Source organism: Nerophis lumbriciformis, linkage group LG18 (genome assembly GCF_033978685.3).
Source record: "Nerophis lumbriciformis linkage group LG18, RoL_Nlum_v2.1, whole genome shotgun sequence".
In the NCBI taxonomy this organism is placed as follows: domain Eukaryota; kingdom Metazoa; phylum Chordata; class Actinopteri; order Syngnathiformes; family Syngnathidae; genus Nerophis; species Nerophis lumbriciformis.
The window spans coordinates 7,465,726-7,483,443 of record NC_084565.2 but is presented as its reverse complement, the minus strand read 5'-3'; the positions used below and the strand labels follow the sequence as shown (position 1 = coordinate 7,483,443).

Here is a 17,718-nt window from a genome sequence, read left to right as displayed (position 1 = left end):
CCCTCTTACTTCCTGTTAACACTCCTCTTACTTCCTGTTAACGCTCCTCTTACTTCCTGTTAACGCTCCTCTTACTTCCTGCAATCTTACTTCCTGTTAACACTCCTCTTACTTCCTGTTAACGCCCCTCTTACTTCCTGCAATCTTACTTCCTGTTAACACTCCTCTTACTTCCTGTTAACGCCCCTCTTACTTCCTGTTAACGCTCCTCTTACTTCCTGCCATCTTCTTGTTAACACACCTCTTACTTCCTGTTAATGCTCCTCTTACTTCCTGCCATCTTACTTCCTGTTAACGCTCCTCTTACTTCCTGCAATCTTACTTCCTATTAACACTCCTCTTACTTCCTGTTAACACTCCTCTTACTTCTTGTTAACACACCTCTTACTTCCTGTTAACGCTCCTCTTACTTCCTGCCATCTTACTTCCTGTTAACACTCCTCTTACTTCCTGTTAACGCCGCTCTTACTTCCTGTTAACACTCCTCTTACTTCCTGTTAACACTCCTCTTACTTCCTGTTAACACTCCTCTTACTTCCTGTTAACACTCCTCTTACTTCCTGTTAACGCTCCTCTTACTTCCTGTTTACACTCCTCTTACTTCCTGTTAACACTCCTCTTACTTCCTGTTAACGCTCCTCTTACTTCCTGTTAACGCTCCTCTTACTTCCTGTTTACACTCCTCTACTTCCCGTTAACACTCCTCTTACTTCCTGTTAACGCTCCTCTTACTTCCTGTTAACACTCCTTTTACTTCCTGTTAACGCTCCTCTTACTTCCTGTTAACGCTCCTCTTACTTCCTGCCATCTTACTTCTTGTTAACACTCCTCTTACTTCCTGTTAATGCTCCTCTTACCTCCTGCCATCTTACTTCCTGTTAACGCTCCTCTTACTTCCTGTTAACACTCCTCTTACTTCCTGTTAACGCTCCTCTTACTTCCTGTTAACGCCCCTCTTACTTCCTGTTAACACTCCTCTTACTTCCTGTTTACACTCCTCTTACTTCCTGTTTACACTCCTCTTACTTCCTGTTTACACTCCTCTTACTTCCTGTTAACGCTCCTCTTACTTCCTGTTAACGCTCCTCTTACTTCCTGCCATCTTACTTCTTGTTAACACACCTCTTACTTCCTGTTAATGCTCCTCTTACTTCCTGCCATCTTACTTCCTGTTAATGCTCCTCTTACTTCCTGCCATCTTACTTCCTGTTAACGCTCCTCTTTCTTCCTGCCATCTTACTTCCTGTTAACGCCCCTCTTACTTCCTGTTAACGCCCCTCTTACTTCCTGTTAACACTCCTCTTACTTCCTGTTAACGCCCCTCTTACTTCCTGTTAACACTCCTCTTACTTCCTGTTAACGCTCTTACTTCCTGTTAACACTCCTCTTACTTCCTGTTAACACTCCTCTTACTTCCTGTTAACACTCCTCTTACTTCCTGTTAACGCTCCTCTTACTTCCTGTTAACGCTCCTCTTACTTCCTGTTAACACTCCTCTTACTTCCTGCCATCTTACTTCCTGTTAACACTCCTCTTACTTCCTGCTAGCAAGAAACGCCAACATGTGTCTTACTTCCTGCTAACTACAGGCGTGTGTGTGTGTGTGTGCACACTCACCATAGTTTCCAGTTCATAACCGGTGAAGAGTGAGAGCAGAGGAACAGGAACAACACGAGCCATTCCTTCACGTACAGCAGACACCTGCTCGTCAAACTCATGCAACCTGCAGCCAACACACACGCAGTAATACTGTCAGACACACAGTAATACTGTCAGACACACAGTAATACTGTCAGACACACAGTAATACTGTCAGACACACAGTAATACTGTCAGACACACAGTAATACTGTCAGACACACAGTAATACTGTCAGACACACAGTAATACTGTCAGACACACAGTAATACTGTCAGACACACAGTAATACTGTCAGACACACAGTAATACTGTCAGACACACAGTAATACTGTCAGACACAGTAATACTGTCAGACACGCAGTAATACTGTCAGACACACAGTAATACTGTCAGACACACAGTAATACTGTCAGACACACAGTAATACTGTCAGACACACAGTAATACTGTCAGACACACAGTAATACTGTCAGACACACAGTAATACTGTCAGACACACAGTAATACTGTCAGACACACAGTAATACTGTCAGACACACAGTAATACTGTCAGACACACAGTAATACTGTCAGACACACAGTAATACTGTCAGGAACACAGTAATACTGTCAGACACGCAGTAATACTGTCAGACACGCAGTAATACTGTCAGACACACAGTAATACTGTCAAGAACGCAGTAATACTGTCAGACACACAGTAATACTGTCAGACACACAGTAATACTGTCAGACACACAGTAATACTGGCAGACACACAGTAATACTGTCAGACACACAGTAATACTGTCAGACACACAGTAATACTGTCAGACACAGTAATACTGTCAGACACACAGTAATACTGTCAGACACACAGTAATACTGTCAGACACGCAGTAATACTGTCAGACACACAGTAATACTGGCAGACACACAGTAATACTGTCAGACACAGTAATACTGTCAGACACACAGTAATACTGTCAGACACGCAGTAATACTGTCAGACACGCAGTAATACTGTCAGACACAGTAATACTGTCAGACACACAGTAATACTGTCAGACACGCAGTAATACTGTCAGACACACAGTAATACTGTCAGACACAGTAATACTGTCAGACACACAGTAATACTGTCAGACACGCAGTAATACTGTCAGACACGCAGTAATACTGTCAGACACGCAGTAATACTGTCAGACACGCAGTAATACTGTCAGACACGCAGTAATACTGTCAGACACACAGTAATACTGTCAAGAACGCAGTAATACTGTCAGACACACAGTAATACTGTCAGACACACAGTAATACTGTCAGACACACAGTAATACCTTCACACACGCAGTAATACTGGCAGACACACAGTAATACTGTCAGACACACAGTAATACTGTCAGACACACAGTAATACCTTCACACACGCAGTAATACTGGCAGACACACAGTAATACTGTCAGACACACAGTAATACTGTCAGACACACAGTAATACTGTCAGGAACACAGTAATACTGTCAGACACGCAGTAATACTGTCAGACACGCAGTAATACTGTCAGACACACAGTAATACTGTCAGACACACAGTAATACCTTCACACACGCAGTAATACTGGCAGACACACAGTAATACTGTCAGACACACAGTAATACTGTCAGACACACAGTAATACTGTCAGGAACACAGTAATACTGTCAGACACGCAGTAATACTGTCAGACACGCAGTAATACTGTCAGACACACAGTAATACTGTCAAGAACGCAGTAATACTGTCAGACACACAGTAATACTGTCAGACACACAGTAATACTGTCAGACACACAGTAATACTGGCAGACACACAGTAATACTGTCAGACACACAGTAATACTGGCAGACACACAGTAATACTGGCAGACACACAGTAATACTGTCAGACACAGTAATACTGTCAGACACACAGTAATACTGTCAGACACACAGTAATACTGTCAGACACGCAGTAATACTGTCAGACACGCAGTAATACTGGCAGACACACAGTAATACTGTCAGGAACACAGTAATACTGTCAGACACGCAGTAATACTGTCAGACACGCAGTAATACTGTCAGACACACAGTAATACTGTCAAGAACGCAGTAATACTGTCAGACACACAGTAATACTGTCAGACACACAGTAATACTGTCAGACACACAGTAATACTGGCAGACACACAGTAATACTGTCAGACACACAGTAATACTGGCAGACACACAGTAATACTGGCAGACACACAGTAATACTGTCAGACACAGTAATGCTGTCAGACACACAGTAATACTGTCAGACACACAGTAATACTGTCAGACACGCAGTAATACTGTCAGACACACAGTAATACTGGCAGACACACAGTAATACTGTCAGACACAGTAATACTGTCAGACACACAGTAATACTGTCAGACACGCAGTAATACTGTCAGACACGCAGTAATACTGTCAGACACAGTAATACTGTCAGACACACAGTAATACTGTCAGACACGCAGTAATACTGTCAGACACACAGTAATACTGTCAGACACAGTAATACTGTCAGACACACAGTAATACTGTCAGACACGCAGTAATACTGTCAGACACGCAGTAATACTGTCAGACACGCAGTAATACTGTCAGACACGCAGTAATACTGTCAGACACGCAGTAATACTGTCAGACACGCAGTAATACTGTCAGACACACAGTAATACTGTCAAGAACGCAGTAATACTGTCAGACACACAGTAATACTGTCAGACACACAGTAATACTGTCAGACACACAGTAATACTGGCAGACACACAGTAATACTGTCAGACACACAGTAATACTGGCAGACACACAGTAATACTGTCAGACACACAGTAATACTGGCAGACACACAGTAATACTGTCAGACACACAGTAATACTGGCAGACACACAGTAATACTGGCAGACACACAGTAATACTGTCAGACACAGTAATACTGTCAGACACACAGTAATACTGTCAGACACACAGTAATACTGTCAGACACGCAGTAATACTGTCAGACACGCAGTAATACTGGCAGACACACAGTAATACTGTCAGGAACACAGTAATACTGTCAGACACGCAGTAATACTGTCAGACACGCAGTAATACTGTCAGACACACAGTAATACTGTCAAGAACGCAGTAATACTGTCAGACACACAGTAATACTGTCAGACACACAGTAATACTGGCAGACACACAGTAATACTGTCAGACACACAGTAATACTGGCAGACACACAGTAATACTGGCAGACACACAGTAATACTGTCAGACACAGTAATGCTGTCAGACACACAGTAATACTGTCAGACACACAGTAATACTGTCAGACACGCAGTAATACTGTCAGACACACAGTAATACTGGCAGACACACAGTAATACTGTCAGACACAGTAATACTGTCAGACACACAGTAATACTGTCAGACACGCAGTAATACTGTCAGACACGCAGTAATACTGTCAGACACAGTAATACTGTCAGACACACAGTAATACTGTCAGACACGCAGTAATACTGTCAGACACACAGTAATACTGTCAGACACAGTAATACTGTCAGACACACAGTAATACTGTCAGACACGCAGTAATACTGTCAGACACGCAGTAATACTGTCAGACACGCAGTAATACTGTCAGACACGCAGTAATACTGTCAGACACGCAGTAATACTGTCAGACACGCAGTAATACTGTCAGACACACAGTAATACTGTCAAGAACGCAGTAATACTGTCAGACACACAGTAATACTGTCAGACACACAGTAATACTGTCAGACACAGTAATACTGTCAGACACAGTAATACTGTCAGACACACAGTAATACTGTCAGACACACAGTAATACCTTCACACACGCAGTAATACTGGCAGACACACAGTAATACTGTCAGACACACAGTAATACTGTCAGACACACAGTAATACTGTCAGACACACAGTAATACTGTCAAGAACGCAGTAATACTGTCAGACACACAGTAATACTGTCAGACACACAGTAATACTGTCAGACACAGTAATACTGTCAGACACAGTAATACTGTCAGACACACAGTAATACTGTCAGACACACAGTAATACTGTCAGACACACAGTAATACTGTCAGGAACACAGTAATACTGTCAGACACACAGTAATACTGTCAAGAACGCAGTAATACTGTCAGACACACAGTAATACTGTCAGACACACAGTAATACTGTCAGACACAGTAATACTGTCAGACACAGTAATACTGTCAGACACACAGTAATACTGTCAGACACACAGTAATACTGTCAGACACACAGTAATACTGTCAGGAACACAGTAATACTGTCAGGAACACAGTAATACTGTCAAGAACGCAGTAATACTGTCAAGAACGCAGTAATACTGTCAGACACACAGTAATACTGTCAGACACACAGTAATACTGTCAGAAACGCAGTAATACTGTCAGACACACAGTAATACTGTCAGACACACAGTAATACTGTCAGACACACAGTAATACTGTCAGACACACAGTAATACTGGCAGACACACAGTAATACTGTCAGACACACAGTAATACTGTCAGACACACAGTAATACTGTCAGACACACAGTAATACTGTCAGACACACAGTAATACCTTCACACACGCAGTAATACTGTCAGACACAGTAATACTGTCAGACACACAGTAATACTGTCAGACACACAGTAATACTGTCAGACACGCAGTAATACTGTCAGACACACAGTAATACTGTCAAGAACGGAGTAATACTGTCAGACACACAGTAATACTGTCAGACACACAGTAATACTGTCAGACACACAGTAATACCTTCACACACGCAGTAATACTGGCAGACACACAGTAATACTGTCAGACACACAGTAATACTGTCAGACACACAGTAATACTGGCAGACACACAGTAATACTGTCAGACACACAGTAATACTGTCAGACACACAGTAATACCTTCACACACGCAGTAATACTGTCAGACACAGTAATACTGTCAGACACACAGTAATACTGTCAGACACACAGTAATACTGTCAGACACGCAGTAATACTGTCAGACACAGTAATACTGTCAAGAACGGAGTAATACTGTCAGACACACAGTAATACTGTCAGACACACAGTAATACTGTCAGACACAGTAATACTGTCAGACACACAGTAATACTGTCAGACACAGTAATACTGGCAGACACACAGTAATACTGTCAGACACACAGTAATACTGTCAGACACACAGTAATACTGGCAGACACACAGTAATACTGTCAGACACGCAGTAATACTGTCAGACACACAGTAATACCTTCACACACGCAGTAATACTGGCAGACACACAGTAATACTGTCAGACACAGTAATACTGTCAGACACACAGTAATACTGTCAGACACACAGTAATACTGTCAAGAACGCAGTAATACTGTCAGACACACAGTAATACTGTCAGACACACAGTAATACTGTCAGACACACAGTAATACTGTCAGACACAGTAATACTGTCAGACACAGTAATACTGTCAGACACACAGTAATACTGTCAGACACACAGTAATACTGTCAGACACACAGTAATACTGTCAGGAACACAGTAATACTGTCAGACACACAGTAATACTGTCAAGAACGCAGTAATACTGTCAGACACACAGTAATACTGTCAGACACACAGTAATACTGTCAGACACAGTAATACTGTCAGACACAGTAATACTGTCAGACACACAGTAATACTGTCAGACACACAGTAATACTGTCAGACACACAGTAATACTGTCAGGAACACAGTAATACTGTCAGACACACAGTAATACTGTCAAGAACGCAGTAATACTGTCAAGAACGCAGTAATACTGTCAGACACACAGTAATACTGTCAGACACACAGTAATACTGTCAAGAACGCAGTAATACTGTCAAGAACGCAGTAATACTGTCAGACACACAGTAATACTGTCAGACACACAGTAATACTGTCAGACACACAGTAATACTGTCAGAAACGCAGTAATACTGTCAGACACACAGTAATACTGTCAGACACACAGTAATACTGGCAGACACACAGTAATACTGTCAGACACACAGTAATACTGTCAGACACACAGTAATACTGGCAGACACACAGTAATACTGGCAGACACACAGTAATACTGTCAGACACACAGTAATACTGTCAGACACACAGTAATACTGTCAGACACGCAGTAATACTGTCAGACACAGTAATACTGTCAGACACACAGTAATACTGTCAGACACGCAGTAATACTGTCAGACACAGTAATACTGTCAGACACACAGTAATACTGTCAGACACACAGTAATACTGTCAGACACAGTAATACTGTCAGACACACAGTAATACTGTCAGACACGCAGTAATACTGTCAGACACGCAGTAATACTGTCAGACACGCAGTAATACTGTCAGACACGCAGTAATACTGTCAGACACGCAGTAATACTGTCAGACACACAGTAATACTGTCAAGAACGCAGTAATACTGTCAGACACACAGTAATACTGTCAGACACACAGTAATACTGTCAGACACACAGTAATACTGTCAGACACACAGTAATACCTTCACACACGCAGTAATACCGGCAGACACACAGTAATACTGTCAGACACACAGTAATACTGTCAGACACACAGTAATACTGTCAGACACACAGTAATACTGTCAAGAACGCAGTAATACTGTCAGACACACAGTAATACTGTCAGACACACAGTAATACTGTCAGACACAGTAATACTGTCAGACACAGTAATACTGTCAGACACACAGTAATACTGTCAGACACACAGTAATACTGTCAGACACACAGTAATACTGTCAGGAACACAGTAATACTGTCAGACACACAGTAATACTGTCAAGAACGCAGTAATACTGTCAGACACACAGTAATACTGTCAGACACACAGTAATACTGTCAGACACAGTAATACTGTCAGACACAGTAATACTGTCAGACACACAGTAATACTGTCAGACACACAGTAATACTGTCAGACACACAGTAATACTGTCAGGAACACAGTAATACTGTCAGGAACACAGTAATACTGTCAAGAACGCAGTAATACTGTCAAGAACGCAGTAATACTGTCAGACACACAGTAATACTGTCAGACACACAGTAATACTGTCAGAAACGCAGTAATACTGTCAGACACACAGTAATACTGTCAGACACACAGTAATACTGTCAGACACACAGTAATACTGTCAGACACACAGTAATACTGTCAGACACACAGTAATACTGTCAGACACACAGTAATACTGTCAGACACACAGTAATACTGTCAGACACACAGTAATACTGTCAGACACACAGTAATACTGGCAGACACACAGTAATACTGTCAGACACACAGTAATACTGTCAGACACACAGTAATACCTTCACACACGCAGTAATACTGTCAGACACAGTAATACTGTCAGACACACAGTAATACTGTCAGACACGCAGTAATACTGTCAGACACACAGTAATACTGTCAAGAACGGAGTAATACTGTCAGACACACAGTAATACTGTCAGACACACAGTAATACTGTCAGACACACAGTAATACCTTCACACACGCAGTAATACTGGCAGACACACAGTAATACTGTCAGACACACAGTAATACTGTCAGACACACAGTAATACTGGCAGACACACAGTAATACTGTCAGACACACAGTAATACTGTCAGACACACAGTAATACCTTCACACACGCAGTAATACTGTCAGACACAGTAATACTGTCAGACACACAGTAATACTGTCAGACACACAGTAATACTGTCAGACACGCAGTAATACTGTCAGACACACAGTAATACTGTCAAGAACGGAGTAATACTGTCAGACACACAGTAATACTGTCAGACACACAGTAATACTGTCAGACACAGTAATACTGTCAGACACACAGTAATACTGTCAGACACAGTAATACTGGCAGACACACAGTAATACTGGCAGACACACAGTAATACTGTCAGACACACAGTAATACTGTCAGACACAGTAATACTGTCAGACACACAGTAATACTGTCAGACACGCAGTAATACTGTCAGACACACAGTAATACCTTCACACACGCAGTAATACTGGCAGACACACAGTAATACTGTCAGACACAGTAATACTGTCAGACACACAGTAATACTGTCAAGAACGCAGTAATACTGTCAGACACACAGTAATACTGTCAGACACAGTAATACTGTCAGACACAGTAATACTGTCAGACACACAGTAATACTGTCAGACACACAGTAATACTGTCAGGAACACAGTAATACTGTCAGACACACAGTAATACTGTCAAGAACGCAGTAATACTGTCAGACACACAGTAATACTGTCAGACACACAGTAATACTGTCAGACACAGTAATACTGTCAGACACAGTAATACTGTCAGACACACAGTAATACTGTCAGACACACAGTAATACTGTCAGACACACAGTAATACTGTCAGGAACACAGTAATACTGTCAGACACACAGTAATACTGTCAAGAACGCAGTAATACTGTCAAGAACGCAGTAATACTGTCAGACACACAGTAATACTGTCAGACACACAGTAATACTGTCAATAACGCAGTAATACTGTCAAGAACGCAGTAATACTGTCAGACACACAGTAATACTGTCAGACACACAGTAATACCTTCACACACGCAGTAATACTGTCAGACACACAGTAATACTGTCAGACACAGTAATACTGTCAGACACACAGTAATACTGTCAGACACGCAGTAATACTGCCAGACACACAGTAATACTGTCAAGAACGCAGTAATACTGTCAGACACACAGTAATACTGTCAGACACGCAGTAATACTGTCAGACACACAGTAATACTGTCAGACACACAGTAATACTGTCAGACACACAGTAATACTGTCAGACACGCAGTAATACTGTCAAGAACGGAGTAATACTGTCAGACACACAGTAATACTGTCAGACACACAGTAATACTGTCAGACACAGTAATACTGGCAGACACACAGTAATACTGTCAGACACGCAGTAATACTGTCAAGAACGGAGTAATACTGTCAGACACACAGTAATACTGTCAGACACACAGTAATACTGTCAGACACAGTAATACTGGCAGACACACAGTAATACTGTCAGACACACAGTAATACTGTCAGACACACAGTAATACTGTCAGACACAGTAATACTGTCAGACACAGTAATACTGTCAGACACACAGTAATACTGTCAGACACACAGTAATACTGTCAGACACACAGTAATACTGTCAGACACGCAGTAATACTGTCAAGAACGGAGTAATACTGTCAGACACACAGTAATACTGTCAGACACACAGTAATACTGTCAGACACAGTAATACTGGCAGACACACAGTAATACTGTCAGACACACAGTAATACTGTCAGACACACAGTAATACTGTCAGACACAGTAATACTGTCAGACACAGTAATACTGTCAGACACACAGTAATACTGTCAGACACACAGTAATACTGTCAGACACACAGTAATACTGTCAGGAACACAGTAATACTGTCAGACACACAGTAATACTGTCAAGAACGCAGTAATACTGTCAGACACACAGTAATACTGTCAGACACACAGTAATACTGTCAGACACAGTAATACTGTCAGACACAGTAATACTGTCAGACACACAGTAATACTGTCAGACACACAGTAATACTGTCAGACACACAGTAATACTGTCAGGAACACAGTAATACTGTCAGACACACAGTAATACTGTCAAGAACGCAGTAATACTGTCAAGAACGCAGTAATACTGTCAGACACACAGTAATACTGTCAGACACACAGTAATACTGTCAGAAACGCAGTAATACTGTCAGACACACAGTAATACTGTCAGACACAGTAATACTGTCAGACACACAGTAATACTGGCAGACACACAGTAATACTGTCAGACACACAGTAATACTGTCAGACACACAGTAATACTGGCAGACACACAGTAATACTGTCAGACACACAGTAATACTGGCAGACACACAGTAATACTGTCAGACACAGTAATACTGTCAGACACACAGTAATACTGTCAGACACACAGTAATACTGGCAGACACACAGTAATACTGTCAGACACACAGTAATACTGTCAGGCACGCAGTAATACTGTCAGGCACACAGTAATACTGTCAGAAACGCAGTAATACTGTCAGACACGCAGTAATACTGTCAGACACACAGTAATACTGTCAGACACACAGTAATACTGGCAGACACACAGTAATACTGTCAGACACACAGTAATACTGTCAGAAACGCAGTAATACTGTCAGACACACAGTAATACTGTCAGAAACGCAGTAATACTGTCAGACACACAGTAATACTGTCAGACACACAGTAATACTGTCAGACACACAGTAATACTGTCAGACACACAGTAATACTGTCAAGAACGCAGTAATACTGTCAAGAACGCAGTAATACTGTCAGACACACAGTAATACTGTCAGAAACGCAGTAATACTGTCAGACACACAGTAATACTGTCAGACACACAGTAATACTGTCAGACACACAGTAATACTGGCAGACACACAGTAATACTGTCAGACACACAGTAATACTGTCAGACACGCAGTAATACTGTCAGACACACAGTAATACTGTCAGACACACAGTAATACTGTCAAGAACGCAGTAATACTGTCAGACACACAGTAATACTGTCAGAAACGCAGTAATACTGTCAAGAACGCAGTAATACTGTCAGACACACAGTAATACTGTCAGACACACAGTAATACTGTCAGAAACACAGTAATACTGTCAGAAACACAGTAATAGTGTCAAAAACACAGTAATACTGTCAGAAACGCTGTAATACTGTCAGAAACGCAGTTATACTGTCAGAAATGCAGTAATACTGTCAGACACACAGTAATACTGTCAGAAATGCAGTAATACTATCAGAAATGCAGTAATACTCTCAGAAATGCAGTCATACTGTCAGAAACGCAGTCATACTGTCAGAAACGCAGTAATACTGTCAGAAACACAGTAATACTGTCAGAAACGCAGTAATACTGTCAGAAATGCAGTAATACTGTCAGACACGCAGTAATACTGTCAGACACACAGTAATACTGTCAGAAATGCAGTAATACTGTCAGAAACGCAGTTATACTGTCAGAAATGCAGTAATACTGTCAAAAACGCAGTTATACTGTCAGAAATGCAGTAATACTGTCAGAAACGCAGTAATACTGTCAGACACGCAGTAATACTGTCAGACACACAGTAATACTGTCAGAAACGCAGTAATACTGTCAGACACACAGTAATACTGTCAGAAATGCAGTAATACTGTCAGAAACTCAGTAATAGTGTCAGAAACGCAGTAATACTGTCAGACACGCAGTAATACTGTCAGAAACGCAGTAATAGTGTCAGAAACACAGTAATACTGTCAGACACGCAGTAATACTGTCAGAAACGCAGTAATACTGTCAGAAACACAGTAATAGTGTCAGAAACACAGTAATACTGTCAGAAACGCAGTAATACTGTCAGAAACGCAGTTATACTGTCAGAAATGCAGTAATACTGTCAGACACACAGTAATACTGTCAGAAATGCAGTAATACTCTCAGAAATGCAGCAATACTGTCAGAAACACAGTAATACTGTCAGACATGCAGTAATACTGTCAGAAAGGCAGTAATACTGTCAGACACGCAGTAATACTGTCAGACACACAGTAATACTGTCAGACACACAGTAATACTGTCAGAAACGCTGTAATACTGTCAGAAACGCAGTAATAGTGTCAAAAACACAGTAATACTGTCAGAAACGCTGTAATACTGTCAGAAACGCAGTTATACTGTCAGAAATGCAGTAATACTGTCAGACACACAGTAATACTGTCAGACACACAGTAATACTGTCAGAAATGCAGTAATACTATCAGAAATGCAGTAATACTCTCAGAAATGCAGTAATACTGTCAGAAACGCAGTTATACTGTCAGAAACACAGTAATACTGTCAGAAACACAGTAATACTGTCAGAAATGCAGTAATACTGTCAGACACACAGTAATACTGTCAGAAATGCAGTAATACTGTCAGAAACGCAGTTATACTGTCAGAAATGCAGTAATACTGTCAAAAACGCAGTTATACTGTCAGAAATGCAGTAATACTGTCAGAAACGCAGTAATATTGTCAGACACACAGTAATACTGTCAGAAACGCAGTAATACTGTCAGACACACAGTAATACTGTCAGAAATGCAGTAATACTGTCAGAAACTCAGTAATACTGTCAGAAATGCAGTAATACTGTCAGAAACGCAGTAATACTGTCAGACACACAGTAATACTGTCAGAAATGCAGTAATACTGTCAGACACGCAGTAATACTGTCAGAAACGCAGTAATAGTGTCAGAAACATAGTAATACTGTCAGAAACACAGTAATACTGTCAGAAACACAGTAATACTGTCAGAAAGGCAGTAATACTGTCAGAAAGGCAGTAATACTGTCAGAAACACAGTAATACTGTCAGAAACACAGTAATACTGTCAGAAACGCAGTAAAACTTTGTCAGAAAGGTTTTTGCTGACTTGACATTTTGATAGCGTGAAAGTAAGAAAGTGAGTAGTGAACAGTGCAGTTCCCCTCCAGGCCTGTGATTGGCAGTAGTGTGCATTACACTGACAAAGTTCACTACAGCGCCCTCTTGCAGCTCCCTTCTTGCACATTTATTCAGGTTTGCACCAAAATGGTAAAGGTTTCTTCCTCGCGTCGCTTATCTAACATGTGTATATATATATATATATATATATATATATATATATATATATATATATATATATATATATATATATATCAGTGACGTGCAGTCAGGGGAGGCAGGGCCTCACCTGCCATCATGGAAAGAAAAAAAAAGTAAAAAGAAAAAAGAAAAAAAAAATTGTTAAATGTATCCAGTGATTATACTATAAAGTTATTTTCCATTTAACTTCACCAGTTTTAGATTATTTTTATTCAAAATCGCTGAATTTTCACATTTGCCGTTCAAATACTGAGAAGAGACGGTGCGGTGAACAGCAGCCAGTTGAGGCACGTCACTCAGTGCCTCAACATGGATTGCGCAATGACTCGGCTAACTGCTGGCCTGCTGTGCAGTGAGACCGTATTGCTATATGAATTATATTATACATTTCCATAGTTTAGTTAGCTGAGATGTATAATGTACAGTGTATTTTGTCAACAACTGTATGTGTGTAACGTATTTCTTGTGCTGAGCGATCATAAAACGGCTGCAAAAGACGCACTGGCTGAGGCTCCAGTAATCCCGCCTCCTGCACCCCCGCCGTAGAATTGTTATATCAACTAAAGCCCACACTTAAACTTTCCACGTGCAAGATTGAATCTATTTAAAAAAAGTTATTTCATAAGAAGCCAAAAAGTGCAAAAACAATAATGTTGGTGTTGGAGGAGTTGGAGGGCCACAACATTAGGTACACCTGCAGACTGCAGGTGTACCTAATTCACAACTCCTCCAACACGAACATTATTGTTTTTGCACTTTTTGGCTTCTTATTAAATAACTTTTGTAACCTATTTTCATGGGCTTTCCTCTTTGGGATGTTAAGTTCCTGTTATGCGCTGTTATACAGTATATGCCTTGAGCTCTTATTTTGAAGGCGCTAAGAGCGGAAGTGATGTCACGTTGCGGAGGTTTTTGAAAGAAGGTAAATAAAGTGGTCCTCGTGTAAACTGGAGCCTCCGTGTTTGTTATTTTGTAGTTTCATACAGTATAGGCGACATTTATAAACCCTCGGTTACACTTTTTTAAATAGATTCAATCTTGCATGTGGAAAGTTGAAGTGAGGGCTTTAGTTGCGGCGCATGGACTTAATTTAAAAGTAAAGGTAAGACCATAATAACGTTTTTTTTTTTATTAAATGTGCTTTTTTGTGTGCTACAGTTTGTATGTGTAAAGTTAAAGTTAAGTTAAAGTACCAATGATTGTCACACACACACTAGGTGTAATGAAATTTGTCCTCTGCATTTGACCCATCCCCTTGTTCACCCCCTGGGAGGTGAGGGGAGCAGTGGGCAGCAGCGGCGCCACGCCCGGGAATCATTTTTGGTGATTTAACCCCCAATTCCAAGCCTTGATGCTGAGTGCCAAGCAGGGAAGAATGCTGGTATGAGCTTTTAAACATAACCCGTTAACTGCTGCCAATCAAATGGTGAATAAGATACTCTTTAGGGTTCATATGTTTGTAAATCTGACTGTGATGAAGTCAGTGCCTCACCAGCCATCAACCTCACGTCACTGGTGTATATATATATATATATATATATATATATACACAGTATATATATATATATATATATATACACATTAGGGCTGTGAATCTTTGGGTGTCTCACGATTCGATTCAATATCGATTCTTGGGGTCACGATTCGATTCAAAATCGATTTTTTTTTTTTTCAATTCAACACAATTCTCGATTCAAAAACGATTTTTTTTCCCGATTCAAAAGGATTCTCTATTCATTCAATACATAGGATTTCAGCAGGATCTACCCCAGTCTGCTGACATGCAAGCAGAGTAGTAGATTTTTGTAAAAAGCTTTTATAATTGTAAAGGACAATGTTTTATCAACTGATTGCAATAATGTAAATTTGTTTTAACTATTAAATGAACCAAAAATATGACTTATTTTATCTTTGTGAAAATATTGGACACAGTGTGTTGTCAAGCTTATGAGATGTGATGCAAGTGTAAGCCACTGTGACACTATTGTTCTTTTTTTTATAAATGTCTAATGATAATGTCAATGAGGGATTTTTAATCATTGCTATGTTGAAATTGTAACTAATATTGATACTGTTGTTGATAATATTCATTTTTGTTTCACTACTTTTGGTTTATTCTGTGTGGTGTTTGTGTCTCCTCTCAATTGCTCTGTTTATTGCAGTTCTGAGTGTTGCTGGGTCGGCTTTGCTTTTGGAATTGGATTGCATTGTTATGGTATTGCTGTGTATTGTTTTGTTGGATTGATTAATACAAAAAAAATAAAATAAATGAATAAAAAAATCAATTTAAAAAAAATGAGAATCGATTCTGAATTGCACAACGTGAGAATTGCGATTCGAATTCGAATCGATTTTTTCCCACACCCCTAATATATATATATATATATATATATATATATATATACATATACATATACATACATTTTATATTGTGGTTTCTTTAAACTGAGTACTTTTGCAATACTTACCTTATTTAGGTACAGAAGTGCAACAAAATATTAAGACCTTAAAAATATTATTAATAGTGTCACTATTAAAAGTAATATTATCATCAATAATATCAACTGGAATATTAGTTATATTTGATGTATTATTTTATTAATAATGTTATCAATATTTTGGTAATATCAATTGATTAGAACCATCACTAAACTATTGTTTAGAATTATATGAATCTTTTTTTTTTATAATACGATGAATATTTAAAAATAGTTATGGTATGAAAAAATTATTACAGTAGTATATTAATGAGTATATTAATACTATTTCTAAAATAACAAAAATAGTCATAAGTATCATAGTAATATATTTATTATACTAATGACACAATAATTATCATTGATAGTTTATATTTGTATTGATTACATTATGATTATAGTGCAGTATTTATAATAATAAATACTGTAGTATTATTGTGATAATAGCATAATGATAAAGGTACACTATAATAAACATGACCAGTGTATTTTAGCCCACTTATGGACAATAATATTATTTCCTCATCTGATAATCTTTATCACATAACTGTCTTTTATCCAATTGTTCTTTTGGAAGAGGCTGTAGACAACCACCATGTATCACACCTGCAAAGCATTCCATCAACAAATTCACCAGGAGTCAAGCAGGTCAGAAAGGGGCGTGGCTTGTGGAGAAAGGATGCGGCTCGTGCTGA

At 39.6% G+C, this 17,718-nt stretch overlaps 1 protein-coding gene across 9 annotated transcripts in view; it reads right to left on the bottom strand.

The window, feature by feature from the left end:
• herc2 (HECT and RLD domain containing E3 ubiquitin protein ligase 2) overlaps positions 1 to 17,718 on the bottom strand; it is a 362,023-nt gene that overhangs the window by 10,093 nt on the left and 334,212 nt on the right. For all 9 annotated transcript variants that reach the window (XM_072915066.1, XM_072915069.1, XM_072915071.1 and 6 more), the window contains exon 89: positions 1,618 to 1,723. In XM_072915066.1, the coding sequence (XP_072771167.1) occupies positions 1,618 to 1,723 (106 nt within the window). The remainder of the gene's footprint in view (positions 1 to 1,617; positions 1,724 to 17,718) is intronic.